The 12,920-nt window shown below is 51.8% G+C and overlaps 1 protein-coding gene across 5 annotated transcripts in view; it reads left to right on the top strand.

Annotated features, from left to right (window-relative positions):
- Positions 1 to 12,920, top strand: part of LOC144508377 (urokinase plasminogen activator surface receptor-like) — a 75,492-nt gene that overhangs the window by 13,940 nt on the left and 48,632 nt on the right. For all 5 annotated transcript variants that reach the window (XM_078236243.1, XM_078236245.1, XM_078236241.1 and 2 more), the window contains 2 exons: positions 2,623 to 2,766; positions 5,525 to 5,692. In XM_078236243.1, coding sequence (XP_078092369.1) covers positions 2,623 to 2,766; positions 5,525 to 5,692 — 312 coding nt within the window. The remainder of the gene's footprint in view (positions 1 to 2,622; positions 2,767 to 5,524; positions 5,693 to 12,920) is intronic.

A 12,920-nucleotide genomic window follows, 5' to 3' on the forward strand; every position in this document is an offset into this window, starting at 1 on the left:
GGCAAGTTGTGGGGGTTACAGATAGTGTGACATGAACCCAAGATCCCAGTTGAGGCCGTCCTCAAGTGTGCGGAACTTGGCTATCAGTCTCTGCTCAGCGACTCTGCGCTGTCGTGTGTCGTGAAGGCCGCCTTGGAGAACGCTTACCCAAAGATCAGAGGCCGACTGCCCGTGACCGCTGAAGTGTTCCCCAACAGGAAGAGAACACTCTTGCCTGGTGATTGTCGAGCAGTGTTCGTTCATCCGTTGTCGTAGCGTCTGCATGGTCTCCCCAATGTACCATGCCTCGGGACATCCTTTCCTGCAGCGTATCAGGTAGACAACGTTGGCCGAGTTGCAAGAGTAGGTACTGTGTACCTGGTGGATGGTGTTCTCACGTGAGATGATGGCATCCATGTCGATGATCCGGCACGTCTTGCAGAGGTTGCTGTGGCAGGGTTGTGTGGTGTCGTGGTCACTTGCCTTCAAACAACCGCACAACCTCAAACAGACCATTGTCTGCAGCAAACTACCCAGCCTTCAGGAGAACAGTGACCACGGCACCACACAACCCTGCCACAGCAACCTCTGCAAGACGTGCCGGATCATCGACACAGATGCCATCATCTCACGTGAGAACACCATCTACCAGGTACACGGTACCTACTCTTGCAACTCGGCCAACGTTGTCTACCTGATACGTTGCAGGAAAGGATGGCCCGAGGCATGGTACATTGGGGAGACTATGCAGACGCTACGACAACGGATGAACGAACACCGCTCGACAATCACCAGGCAAGACTGTTCTCTTCCTGTTGGGGAGCACTTCAGCGGTCACCGGCATTCAGCCTCTGATCTTCAGGTCAGCATTCTCCAAGGCGGCCTTCACGACACACGACAACACAGAATCACTGAGCAGAAACTGATAGCCAAGTTCCGCACATGAGGACGGCCTCAACCGGGATCTTGGGTTCATGTCACACTATCTGTAACCCCCATGACTTGCCTGGGCTTGCAAAATCTCACTAACTGTCCTGGCTGGAGACAATACACATCTCTTTAACCTGTGCTTAACCCTCTCTCCACTCACACTGTCTGTACCTTTAAGACTTGATTATCTGTAAAGACTCGCATTCCAACCATTATTTTCAAAATTGACTTTGTGTCTTTATATGCCCTGTTTGTGAACTGAAATCCAACTCACCTAACGAAGGGGCAGCGCTCCGAAAGCTTGTGTGGCTTTTGCTACCAAATAAACCTGTTGGACTTTAACCTGGTGTTGTGAGAATTCTTACCCCATCAAACACTCCCAGGACAGGTATTGCAAGGGGTTCGATACAAAGTAAAGCTCTCTCTCTACATTGTCCCCAACAAACACTCCCTGAACAGGTACAGCACGGGGTTAGATGCAGAGTAAAGCTCCCTCTATACTGGTCCCTCCAAACACTCCCAGGACAGGTACAGCACAGGGTTAGATACAGAGTAAAGCTCCCTCTACACTGTTCCCATCAAACACTTCCAGGACAGGTACAGCATGGGGTTAGATACAGAGTAAAACTCCCTCTACACTGTCCCCATCAAACACTCCGAGGACAGGTACAGCACGGGGTTAGATACAGAGTCAAGCTCCCTCTGCACTGTCCCCATCAAACACTCCCAGGACAGGTACAGCACAGGGTTAGATACAGAGTAAACCTCCCTCTGCACTGTCCCCATCAAACACTCCCAGGACAGGTACAGCACGGGGTTAGATACAGAGTAAAGCTCACTCTGCACTGTCCCCATCAAACACTCCCAGGACAGGTACAGCACAGGGTTAGATACAGAGTAAACCTCCCTCTGCACTGTCCCCATCAAACACTCCCAGGACAGGTACAGCACGGGGTTAGATACAGAGTAAAGCTCCCTCTGCACTGTCCCCATCAAACACTCCCAGGACAGGTACAGCACGGGGTTAGATACAGAGTAAAGCTCCCTCTACACTGCCCCCCATCAAACACTCCCAGGTATAGGTACAGCACGGGGTTAGATACAGAGTAAAACTCCCTCTGCACTGTCCCCATCAAACACTCCCAGGACAGGTACAGCACGGGGTTAGATACAGAGTAAAGCTCCCTCTGCACTGTCCCCATCAAACACTCCCAGGACAGGTACAGCACGGGGTTAGATACAGAGTAAAGCTCCCTCTGCACTGTCCCCATCAAACACTCCCAGGACAGGTACAGCACAGGGTTAGATACAGAGTAAACCTCCCTCTGCACTGTCCCCATCAAACACTCCCAGGACAGGTACAGCACGGGGTTAGATACAGAGTAAAGCTCCCTCTACACTGCCCCCCATCAAACACTCCCAGGTATAGGTACAACACGGGGTTAGATACAGAGTATCATGTGCTTGAGTGAGGTAACTGGAGATTAAGGTTATGACAGGACGTGGAGTAATGTTTGTTTTGTAAGAAGCTGACAGGAATGATAGGAATGAATGTTAAAACATCCGCGAGAGTGTAATCTTCCTCCTCCCTCTGCCCTGCAACACAATGATCATGTTTCAGAATTCCATGGAAACAGCCGAACAGTTGTGAAACACTGAGCTGATATTTGGTTGTGGTTTGTGAGCAAGTTCCAGTTCTGGTTTGTATTTCAGAGCCTGTGAACAACACATTGACAGGACTGAAGTGTCGAAGGTGCTTCGGCAGATCGTTCAATTCCTGCAGGGACTCTGAACAGACGGTGAACTGCGTTGGAGCAGAGAATCGCTGCGTGAATGCCTCGGGGGTAGAGGCTGTGTGTATGTTTAACCCCCTGCCAGGGTTGTGGGGCTCTGCATGCATTTCTTCCCAACCCATTTCCCATGGTCTGCCCCAGTCAGGATGCGATCGGTCTGAGCCCAAAGCCACCCCCCTCCCCCCCACCAATCTCCCCCAGCCCAATGATGTGTGCTCTGTAATTTGGTTAGTAGCATAGAAGATAGGAGCAGGAGGAGGCCATTCGGCCCTTTGAGCCTTCTCCACCATTCACCCGATCATGGCTGATCATCCAATTCAATAGCCTAATCCTGCTTTCTCCCCTTAACCTTTGATCCCATTTGCCCCAAGTCTATATCTTCCCGCCTCTTCAATACATTCAATCTTTTGGCATCAACTATTTCCTGTGGTAATGAATTCCACAGGCTCACCTCTCTCTGGGTGAAGAAATGTCTCCTCATCTCCGTCCTAAATTGTCCATCCTAAATCCTCAGACCCCTGGTTCTGGACTTCCCCGCCATCGGGAACATCCTTCCTGCATCTACCCTGTCTAGTCCTGTTAGAATTTTATAAGTCTCTATGAGACCCCCCCCCCTCATTCATCTGAGCTCCAGTGAAAACAATCTTAACCTGGTCAATCTCTCCTCATACATCAGTCCCTCCATCCTCGCTCTGTTGTGCCTACCTTGAGAGTGCACCACACCACCTTCACCTGTGGGCTGGGAATCAAAGATTCCCTGGTCACTTCTGGATGACAAGGAAGGGAATTTTTACCCTAGTGTCCAGGACCCAATGTTAACCCCTCAAACCAAGACTATGAGGCGATGGTCTAGTGGTATTGCTAGACTATTAATCCTGAAACTCAGCTAAGGTTCTGGGGACCCTGGTTCAAATTTGAACTCAATAAAAGAATCATAGAAATCATAGAAACCCTACAGTGCAGAAGGAGGCCATTCGGCCCATCGAGTCTGCACCGACCACAATCCCACCCAGGCCCTACCCCCACATATTTACCTGCTAATCCCTCTAACCTACGCATCTCAGGACTCTAAGGGGCAATTTTTTTTAACCTGGCCAATCAACCTAACCCGCACATCTTTGGACTGTGGGAGGAAACCGGAACACCCGGAGGAAACCCACGCAGACACGAGGAGAATGTGCAAACTCCACACAGACAGTGACCCGAGCCGGGAATCGAACCTGGGACTCTGGAGCTGTGAAGCAGCAGTGCTAACCACTGTGCTACCGTGCCGCCCAATCTACTGATGACTGTCAGAAAAACCCACAAAACGACCCAAATTAAAAACCCAGGGAGCTACTCATTAATAGACATCAGGCGGCAGTGACATGGATTGATTGGAGAGACTGGGACTCCTTGGAGAGGAGATTTCATAGATGTGTTCAAAATGGAAGGTGATGGCTTAGTGGTATTATTGCTAGACTATTAATCCAGAAACTCTGTGAGTGTTCTGGGGACCTGGGTCCAAATCCCGCCACGGCAGATGGTAGAATTTGAATTCAATAAAAAAAGATCTGGAATTAAGAATCTACTGATGACCATGAAACGATTGTCGGAAAAGCCCTTCTGGTTCACTGATGTCTTTTAGGGAAGGAAATCTGCCATTCTTACCTGGTCTGGCCTACACGTGACTCCAGAGCCACAGCAATGTGGTTGATTCTCAACTGCCCTTGGGCAACTAGGGATGGGCAATAAATATTGGCCAGCCAATGACACTCATGTCCCACAAATGAGTAAAAAAAAATCCACACAAGAATTCAAGTGTCACTTTAGCTGATGCAGCATGGGTGACCCACAGGTATGTACACCAGCTAAACCCTGCCACGAGGCTATTCCTGTATGTAGCTCCATTATTTCTTTAACAGGGCCAATGTCCTTCTCACGAACATACTCATTATAAACAGTAGCAACTGCTGTATAATCCCTTCAACTATCCAACCACTACTATAAGAATAGAAAATGCTGAATAAACTCAGCAGACCTGACAGCATCTGTGGAGAGAGAAACAGAGTTAATGTTTTTAGTCCCTATTGTCAACTCCCAGGCCAGAAACTCAAAGGTATTTTATGTAGTGAACTTAGACCCTAACTTTTACATTAGGATGAGCATAAAATGTTTCACTCCAAGTATGATTCAAGTGATCCACTAGGAAGCTTTTATCAAAATAAACTGTATTTAGGAACACAGTTAGAATATAACAAAATAATTAGCATAACTTTTACCAAACAAGATACTTCACATGACAAAATATAATTCTTAGCAGCTAGCTATCTCCGTTGTTCAAATTTATTAATATCTCTCAGACATAAATCCCTTCTTTGGAACCAGTTAGCACAGAAACCAAAGAGGCTTATGTCGGTACTAGTTTTCCAGCCTTTTGATACTTCATAGAATCATAAAATCCTACAGTGCAGAAGGAGGCCATTGAGTCTGCACCGACCAGAATCCCACGCAGGTCCTATCCCCATGCATTTACCTGAGTGGTGGCAGGGGCGGGAGGGGGGGGGGGGGGGGGGCAGGGGGAGGTGGGGGGGGGAGGGGGGGCTGGTGGGTGGGGGAAGTTCCATTCTGCCCCTCCCCCGCCCTCTCCAAGAAAATAATTCATCACATTCCCGCCCCTCTTCACTCCTGGAGAAGACTCCAAGTTGTCGAAACATTAACTCTGTTTCTCCACAGATGCTGCCAGACCCGCTGAGTATTTCCAGCGTTTTCTGTTTTCATTTCGGAATTCCAGCGTCCGCGGTGTTTTGCTTTTACGCACTCTCTGTCCTGTCTGTTTCTAGTGACTTCCGGGGAACGTTTCTTCGCCAAGGGCTGTGTCTCCGAGCAAATCTGCCAATCACCAAACAGCATGGAAGAACAATCTATCCTGTTTGACGGACAGCCTGCCTGTTGTACGGGCAACCTCTGCAATGGTGACCCCCAAGGTGGCACCTCCACAGCAGAGCCAGGTAAAGGCGGGGCATAGGGGAAATGGGGGCACAGACCCTGAGCGTAGGGATATCGACCAACGGGTCGGACTTACGGGCCCTTACATGTCGCCGCAGGAGGACGGGTCCTGAGTACGTCAACCAAGACGGTAATGAGGTCCCCGAGGAAGACTTCCGAGGGAATGAGACCATCCTCTCGTGGGGAGTAGCATTGGTTGCCGTACACAGGAGGGAGCGAATAGAATGGAGCGCATCAGGGAGCACCTCTTGCCAACGGGAGACTGGAAGACCTTTTGACTTCAACGCCAGTAAGACAGCCTTCCAGACTGTAGCATTCTCACGTTCCACCTGTCCATTACCCCTAGGGTTGTAGCTCGTGGTCCTACCAGAGGCAATCCTGTAGGAGAGCAGGAATTGCCTCAAGTCATCGCTCATGAACGACGAGCCCCTGTCGCTATGCATGTAGCCGGGGTACCCGAACAGGGTAAAGAGATCACGGAATGCCTTGATAACCGTGGCAGCGGATGTATCAGAGCAGGGAACAACAAAAGGGAACCGAGAGTACTCGTCAATGATATTGAGGAAGTACACATTCCGATCTGTTGAGGGAAGGGGGCCCTTAAAATCGACACTCAGTCTCTCGAAGGGACGAGTGGCCTTGACTAAATGTGCCCGGTCAGGTCGCTAAAAGTGCGGTTTGCATTCCGCGCAAACTCGACAGCTCCTTGTTACTGACCTGACGTCCTCCACCGAGTAAGGCAGGTTGCGGGCTTTTATAAAGTGGTAGAGCCGAGTGACCCCAGGATGACACAGGTCATTATGGAGGGCGTGCAAACGGTCCTCCTGTATACTAGCGCATGTTCCACGCGAGAGGGCATCCGAGGGCTCATTGAGTTTCCCTGGACGATACATGATGTCATAGTTATAGGTGGAGAGTTCAATTCTCCACCGCAAGATCTTGTCATTCTTGATCTTGCCCCTCTGCGTGTTGTTAAACATGAACGCCACGGACTGCTGGTCCGTGATCAGGGTGAACCGTTTTCCCGCCAAGTAATGGCGCCAGTGCCTGACGGCCTCCACAATGGCCTAGGCCTCCTTTCCCACCGCTGAATGCCGAATTTCGGGGCCTTGGAGGGTGCGGGAAAAAAATGCGACGGGCCTGCCTGCCTGGTTAAGTGTGGCGGCCAGGGCGAAATCAGATGCATCGCTCTCCACCTGAAAGGGGATGGACTCGTCTACAGCGTGCATCGTAGCTTTCGCGATGTCAGCTTTCAATTTATCGAAGGCCAATCGGGCCTCTGGCGTTAGGGGAAAAGTCGTGGACTTAATGAGCGGACGGGCTTTATCCGCGTAGTTGGGAACCCACTGCGCATAATAAGAGAAGAAGCCTAAGCATCTTCTCAGTGCTTTTGCACTAGCAGGTAAGGGAAGTTCAGAAAGGGGGCGCATACGGTCTGGATCAGGGCCAATGACCCTGTTTTCCACCACGTATCCTAGGATGGCTAAACGGCGCGTACGAAACACACACTTCTCCCTGTTGTAGGTCAAGTTCAGGCGAGATGCAGTGTGTAAGAAGTTCAGGAGGTTCGTGTCGTGGTCCTGCTGGTCATGGCCGCAGATGGTGACATTATCCAGGTACGGGAAGGTAGCCCGCAGCCCGTTCTGGTCCACCATTCGGTCCATAGCACGCTGGAAGACCGAGACCCCATTGGTGACACCAAAGGGAACCCTGAGAAAGTGATACAAGCGACCATCCGCCTCAAAAGCCGTGTATTGTCGGTCCTCTGGGCGAATGGGGAGTTGGTGGTAGGCAGACTTGAGGTCTATGGTGGAGAACACCCGGTACTGCGCAATCTGATTGACCATATCAGATATGCGCGGGAGGGGATACGCATCCAGCTGCGTATATCGGTTAATGGTCTGACTGTAGTCAATGACCATCCGGGGTTTGTTCCCGCTCTTGACCACCATGACCTGCGCTCTCCACGGACTAGCACTGGGTTGTATGATCCTTTCTTTGAGGAGCCGCTGAACCTCAGATCTAATGAAGATCCGATCCTCATTGCTGTGACGCCTACTTTTAGTCGCGATGGGCTTGCAGCCTGGCACAAGATTCTGGAACAAGGAGGGTGTGGTGATCTTCAGCGTCGAGAGGCTGCAGGCGGGGCGCGTTGGGAAATTTGGAGGCTGCTGCTGTTTTCCCACTGCCAGTGAAGGGAGTGGCCCACCGTACTGTAGGATTACACTCCTCAAGTGGACCATGAAGTTTAGTCCGAGAAGTATTGGCGCGCAAAGATACGGCAACACAAGGAGCTTGAAACGCTTGTATACTGTGCCTTGCACCTTCAAGGTTCCCACGCAACTCCCTAGCACGGCAACAGACTGGGACCTTGATGCCATAGAGATTGTCTGTTTGGCAGGTTGAATCTGGAGTCCACACCGCTTCACAGTGTCTGGGTGGATAAAGCTCTCAGTGCTCCCGCTGTCAAACAGACAATAAATCACGTGGTCATTTACCTGGATATTCATCATAGATTTATCAAGTCTATGAGGCTTGGCCTGGTCCAGGATGATCGACGCCACCGTTGGTTCATGAGCGCCACTGCAGGCATCTGAAGTCGATGAGGAGGAGGACCCCTGCTAGTCGTTCGTGGTCAGTGTCGACCAACATGGCTGCCCCCATGAGTCGCACGCGGGTGAGGGCGCCAAACTCAGTGACCCCTGGTGGTCATACTCCTCCGACTCCGTCGACCGTAATGGCGTCGTCCGGGTCTCGCACGTGGGTGAACCCCGCGACGATTTCGACGACGAAGACCCGAGCTCTGAAGAATCGCAGGCCGCACTGCCGTTCCTGGGTTTAGATCGGCACACTTTTGAATAATGCCCTTTTTTACTGCATGCGGTGCACAACACAGCTTTAGCGGGACACTTTTGCCGAGTATGCTTCGCTCCTCCACAGAAATAGCACCGCGGGCCGCTCGGGGCTGCAGCCGTCGTCTGGCCCGAATGGGAGCACGCCATTACACAGCATTTCGAACCCGAGGGACGAGGAGGGATTTGCGACTGCTCCTGCCACGTTGTCTCCACATGGTCCTCCGGATATAATACTAAGCTTTTGGAGGCCGTCTCGAGCATCTCTGCTAACTCGATGGCCTGGGTAAGATTAAGGTTACCCTTCTCCAACAGTTTAAGTCGAATGTACGACGATCCGACCCCGGCCACAAACGCATCTTGGGCGAGGTCGTACATGCTCTGCTCAGCCGACACAGCTTTGCAGTCACAGCCCCTGGCCAGCTGTAGGAGCTCGTTTGCATATTCCTCCATCGTTTCGCCAGACTGCCGTCGTCGAGTGGCTAGGAGGTAACGAGCGTGTATCTCATTAGGTGGTTTGGTATAGCGCTTCTTTAGAAGCTCGAGGGCCTTAGGATAATCGGTGGCTGCACGGATCGCGAGGTAGACAGTGACGCTTACCCTCGCATGGAGGACCCGGAGTCTGTCATCATCTGTGGTGAGCGCTGCGGAGGCTGCCAGGTAGTCTTCGAAACACTTCAGCCAGTGGTCGAAGGTGTTAGAGGCGCCCACCGCACGTGGATCTAGCGTAAGGCGTTCCGGCTTCAGAATTTGCTCCATACTCTCTCTCTTTTTTTTCAACGAGAGTTTAACGACAGTAAATAAAATTGATGCACTATTCAAACACGAGGCTTGAAGCTCAGTAAATGAAAGGCTTTTATTTACTGTAACGAAGCTACCAGAACTTATATACACTATCCCAGACTGAAGGGGTCCCGGCCAGAGCAGGGACTCTTATACCTCTCCCAGGAGGCGGAGCCCGACTGGGATGTGCCACAACACTACAGTACAAAGGTGTAACAACCCCACCCTAACCCCAACAGCAACAATAGCACAACCCAACAGTAACATATGTACATCCTTGTAGTACTGGCCAGCCCCTGGCTCAGTACTATCCAGTGGGAACCAACGATGGTTCACCACATGTATATAATTAGTAGCTGCCTTGTTACAGCAAATAAAAGCCTTTATTTCCTGAGCATCAAGCCTCGTGTGTGATAACGCGCATCAATTTTATTTGCTGTAAATAAACTCTCGACGACGGCAGTCCGGCGAAACGATGGAGGAATACGCGAACGAGCTCCTACAGCTCGCCAGGGGCTGTAACTGCAAAGCAATGTCGGCAGAGCAGAATATGAACGACCTCGCTCGAGATGCGTTTGTGGCGGGAGTCGGATCATCGTACATCCGACTCAAACTACTGGAGAAAGGTAACCTTGACCTTAGCCAGGCAATTGAACTAGCGGAGATGCTGGAGACGGCCTCCAAAAGCCTAGTATTGTATCCTGAAGACCACGTGGAGACAACGTGGCAGGAGCAGTCGCCAATCCCTCCTCGTCCCTCGGGTTCGAAATGCTGCGTAATGGCGTGCTCACACTCGGGCCAGACGACGGCCGCAGCTCCGGGCGGCCCGCGGTGTTACTTCTGTGGGGGAGCGAAGCATACTCGGCAACGGTGTCCCGCTAAAGCTGTGTTGTGCTCCGCCTGCGGTAAGAAGGGGCACTATTCGAAAGTGTGCCGATCTAAATCTGCTTCTCGGAACGGCAGTGCGGCCTGCGATTCCTCAGAGCCCGGTTCTTCGTCGTCGAAATCATCGAGGGTTTCGTCCACGTGTGAGGCCAGGACGACGCCATTACGGTCGACGGAGTCGGAGATGTGTGACCACCAGGGGTCGCTGAGTTTGGCGCCATTACCCACGTGCGACCTATGGGAGCGGCCAAATTGGTCGGCAACGACCGCGATCGACCAGCAGGGGTCATCCTCGTCGATTTCAGCTGCCTGCAGTGGCGCTCATGAACCAACGGTGGCGTCGATCATCCTGGACCAGGCCAAGCCTCATAGACTTGACAGGTCTATGATGGACATTCAGGTAAACGACCACTTGATTTATTGTCTGTTTGACAGCGGGTGCACTGAGAGTTTTATCCACCCAGACGCTGTGAAGCGGTGTGGATTCCAGATTCAACCTGTCAAACAGACAATTTCTATGGCATCAAGGTCCCGGTCCGTCACCGTGCTAGGGAGTTGCGTGGTAACTTTAACGGTGCAAGGCACAGTTTACGAGCGTTTCAAGCTCCTGGTGTTGCCGCACCTTTGCGCGCCAATACTTCTCGGACTAAACTTCATGGTCCACCTGAGGAGTGTAACCCTACAGTATGGTGGGCCACTCCCTTCACTTTCAGTGGGAGAACAGCAGCCTCCAAGTTGCCCAACGCGCCCCGCCTGTAGCCTCTCGACGCTGAAGATCACCACACCCTCCCTGTTCCAGAATCTTGTGCCAGGCTGCAAGCCCATTGCGACTAAGAGTAGGCGTTACAGCGCTGAGGATCGGATCTTCATTCGATCTGAAGTTCAGCGGCTCCTCAAGGAAAGGATCATACAACCTAGCGCTAGTCCGTGGAGAGCGCAGGTCATGGTGGTCAAGAGTGGGAACAAACCCCGGATGGTCATTGACTACAGTCAGACCATTAATAGATACACACAGCTGGATGCGTATCCCCTCCCGCGCATATCTGACATGGTCAATCAGATTGCGCAGTACCGGGTGTTCTCCACCATAGACCTCAAGTCTGCCTACCACCAACTCCCCATTCGCCCAGAGGACCGACAATACACGGCTTTTGAGGCGGATGGTCGCTTGTATCATTTTCTCAGGGTTCCCTTTGGTGTCATGAATGGGGTCTCGGTCTTCCAGCGTGCTATGGACCGAATGGTGGACCAGAACGGGCTGCGGGCTACCTTCCCGTACCTGGATAACGTCACCATCTGCGGCCATGACCAGCAGGACCACGACACAAATCTCCTGAATTTCATTCGCACTGCATCTCGCCTGAACTTGACCTACAACAGGGAGAAGTGTGTGTTTCATACGCGCCGTTTAGCCATCCTCGGATACGTGGTGGAAAACGGGGTCATTGGCCCTGATCCAGACCGTATGCGCCCCCTTTCTGAACTTCCCCTGCCCACTAGTGCAAAAGCACTGAGGAGATGCTTAGGCTTCTCTTATTATGCACAGTGGGTTCCCAATTACGCGCACAAAGCCCATCCGCTCATTAAGTCCACGACTTTTCCCCTAACACCAGAGGCTCGATTGGCCTTTGATAAATTAAAAGCCGACATCGCGAAAGCTACGATGCACGCTGTTGATGAGTCCATACCCTTTCAGGTGGAGAGCGATGCATCTGATTTCGTCCTGGCCGCCACACTTAATCAGGCGGGCAGGCCCGTCGCATTTTTTTCCCGCACCCTCCAAGGCCCCGAAATTCGGCATTCAGCGGTGGAAAAGGAGGCCCAGGCCATTGTGGAGGCCGTCAGGCACTGGCGCCATTACTTGGCGGGAAAACGGTTCACCCTGATCACGGACCAGTGGTCCGTGGCGTTCATGTTTAATAACACGCTGAGGGGCAAGATCAAGAACGACAAGATCTTGCGGTGGAGAATTGAACTCTCCACCTATAACTATGACATCATGTATCGTCCAGGGAAACTCAATGAGCCCTCGGATGCCCTCTCGTGTGGAACATGCGCCAGTATACAGGAGGACCGTTTGCAGGCTCTCCATAATGACCTATGCCATCCTGGGGTCACTCGACTCTACCACTTTATAAAAGCCCGCAATTTGCCCTACTCGGTGGAGGACATCAGGTCCATGACAAGAAGCTGTCGGGTATGCGCGGAATGCAAACCGCACTTTTACCGACCTGACCGGGCACAATTAGTCAAGGCCACTCGTCCCTTCGAGAGACTGAGTGTCGATTTTAAGGGCCCCCTTCCCTCAACAGATCGGAATGTGTACTTCCTCAACATCATTGACGAGTACTCTAGATTCCCTTTTGTTATTCCCTGCTCTGATCCATCCGCTGCCACGGTTATCAAGGCATTCCGTGATCTTTTTACCCTGTTCGGGTACCCCAGCTACATTCACAGCGACAGGGGCTCGTCGTTCATGAGCGATGACTTGAGGCAATACCTGCTCTCATACGGGATTGCCTCTAGTAGAACCACGAGCTACAACCCTAGGGGTAACGGACAGGTGGAACGTGAGAATGCTACAGTCTGGAAGGCTGTCTTACTGGCGTTGAAGTCGAAAAGCCTTCCAGTCTCCCGTTGGCAAGAGGTGCTCCCTGATGCGCTCCATTCCATACGCTCACTCCTGTGTACGGCAACCAACGCTACTCCC

The sequence above is a fragment of the Mustelus asterias genome, chromosome 20 (assembly GCF_964213995.1).
Source record: "Mustelus asterias chromosome 20, sMusAst1.hap1.1, whole genome shotgun sequence".
NCBI classification, from domain to species: domain Eukaryota; kingdom Metazoa; phylum Chordata; class Chondrichthyes; order Carcharhiniformes; family Triakidae; genus Mustelus; species Mustelus asterias.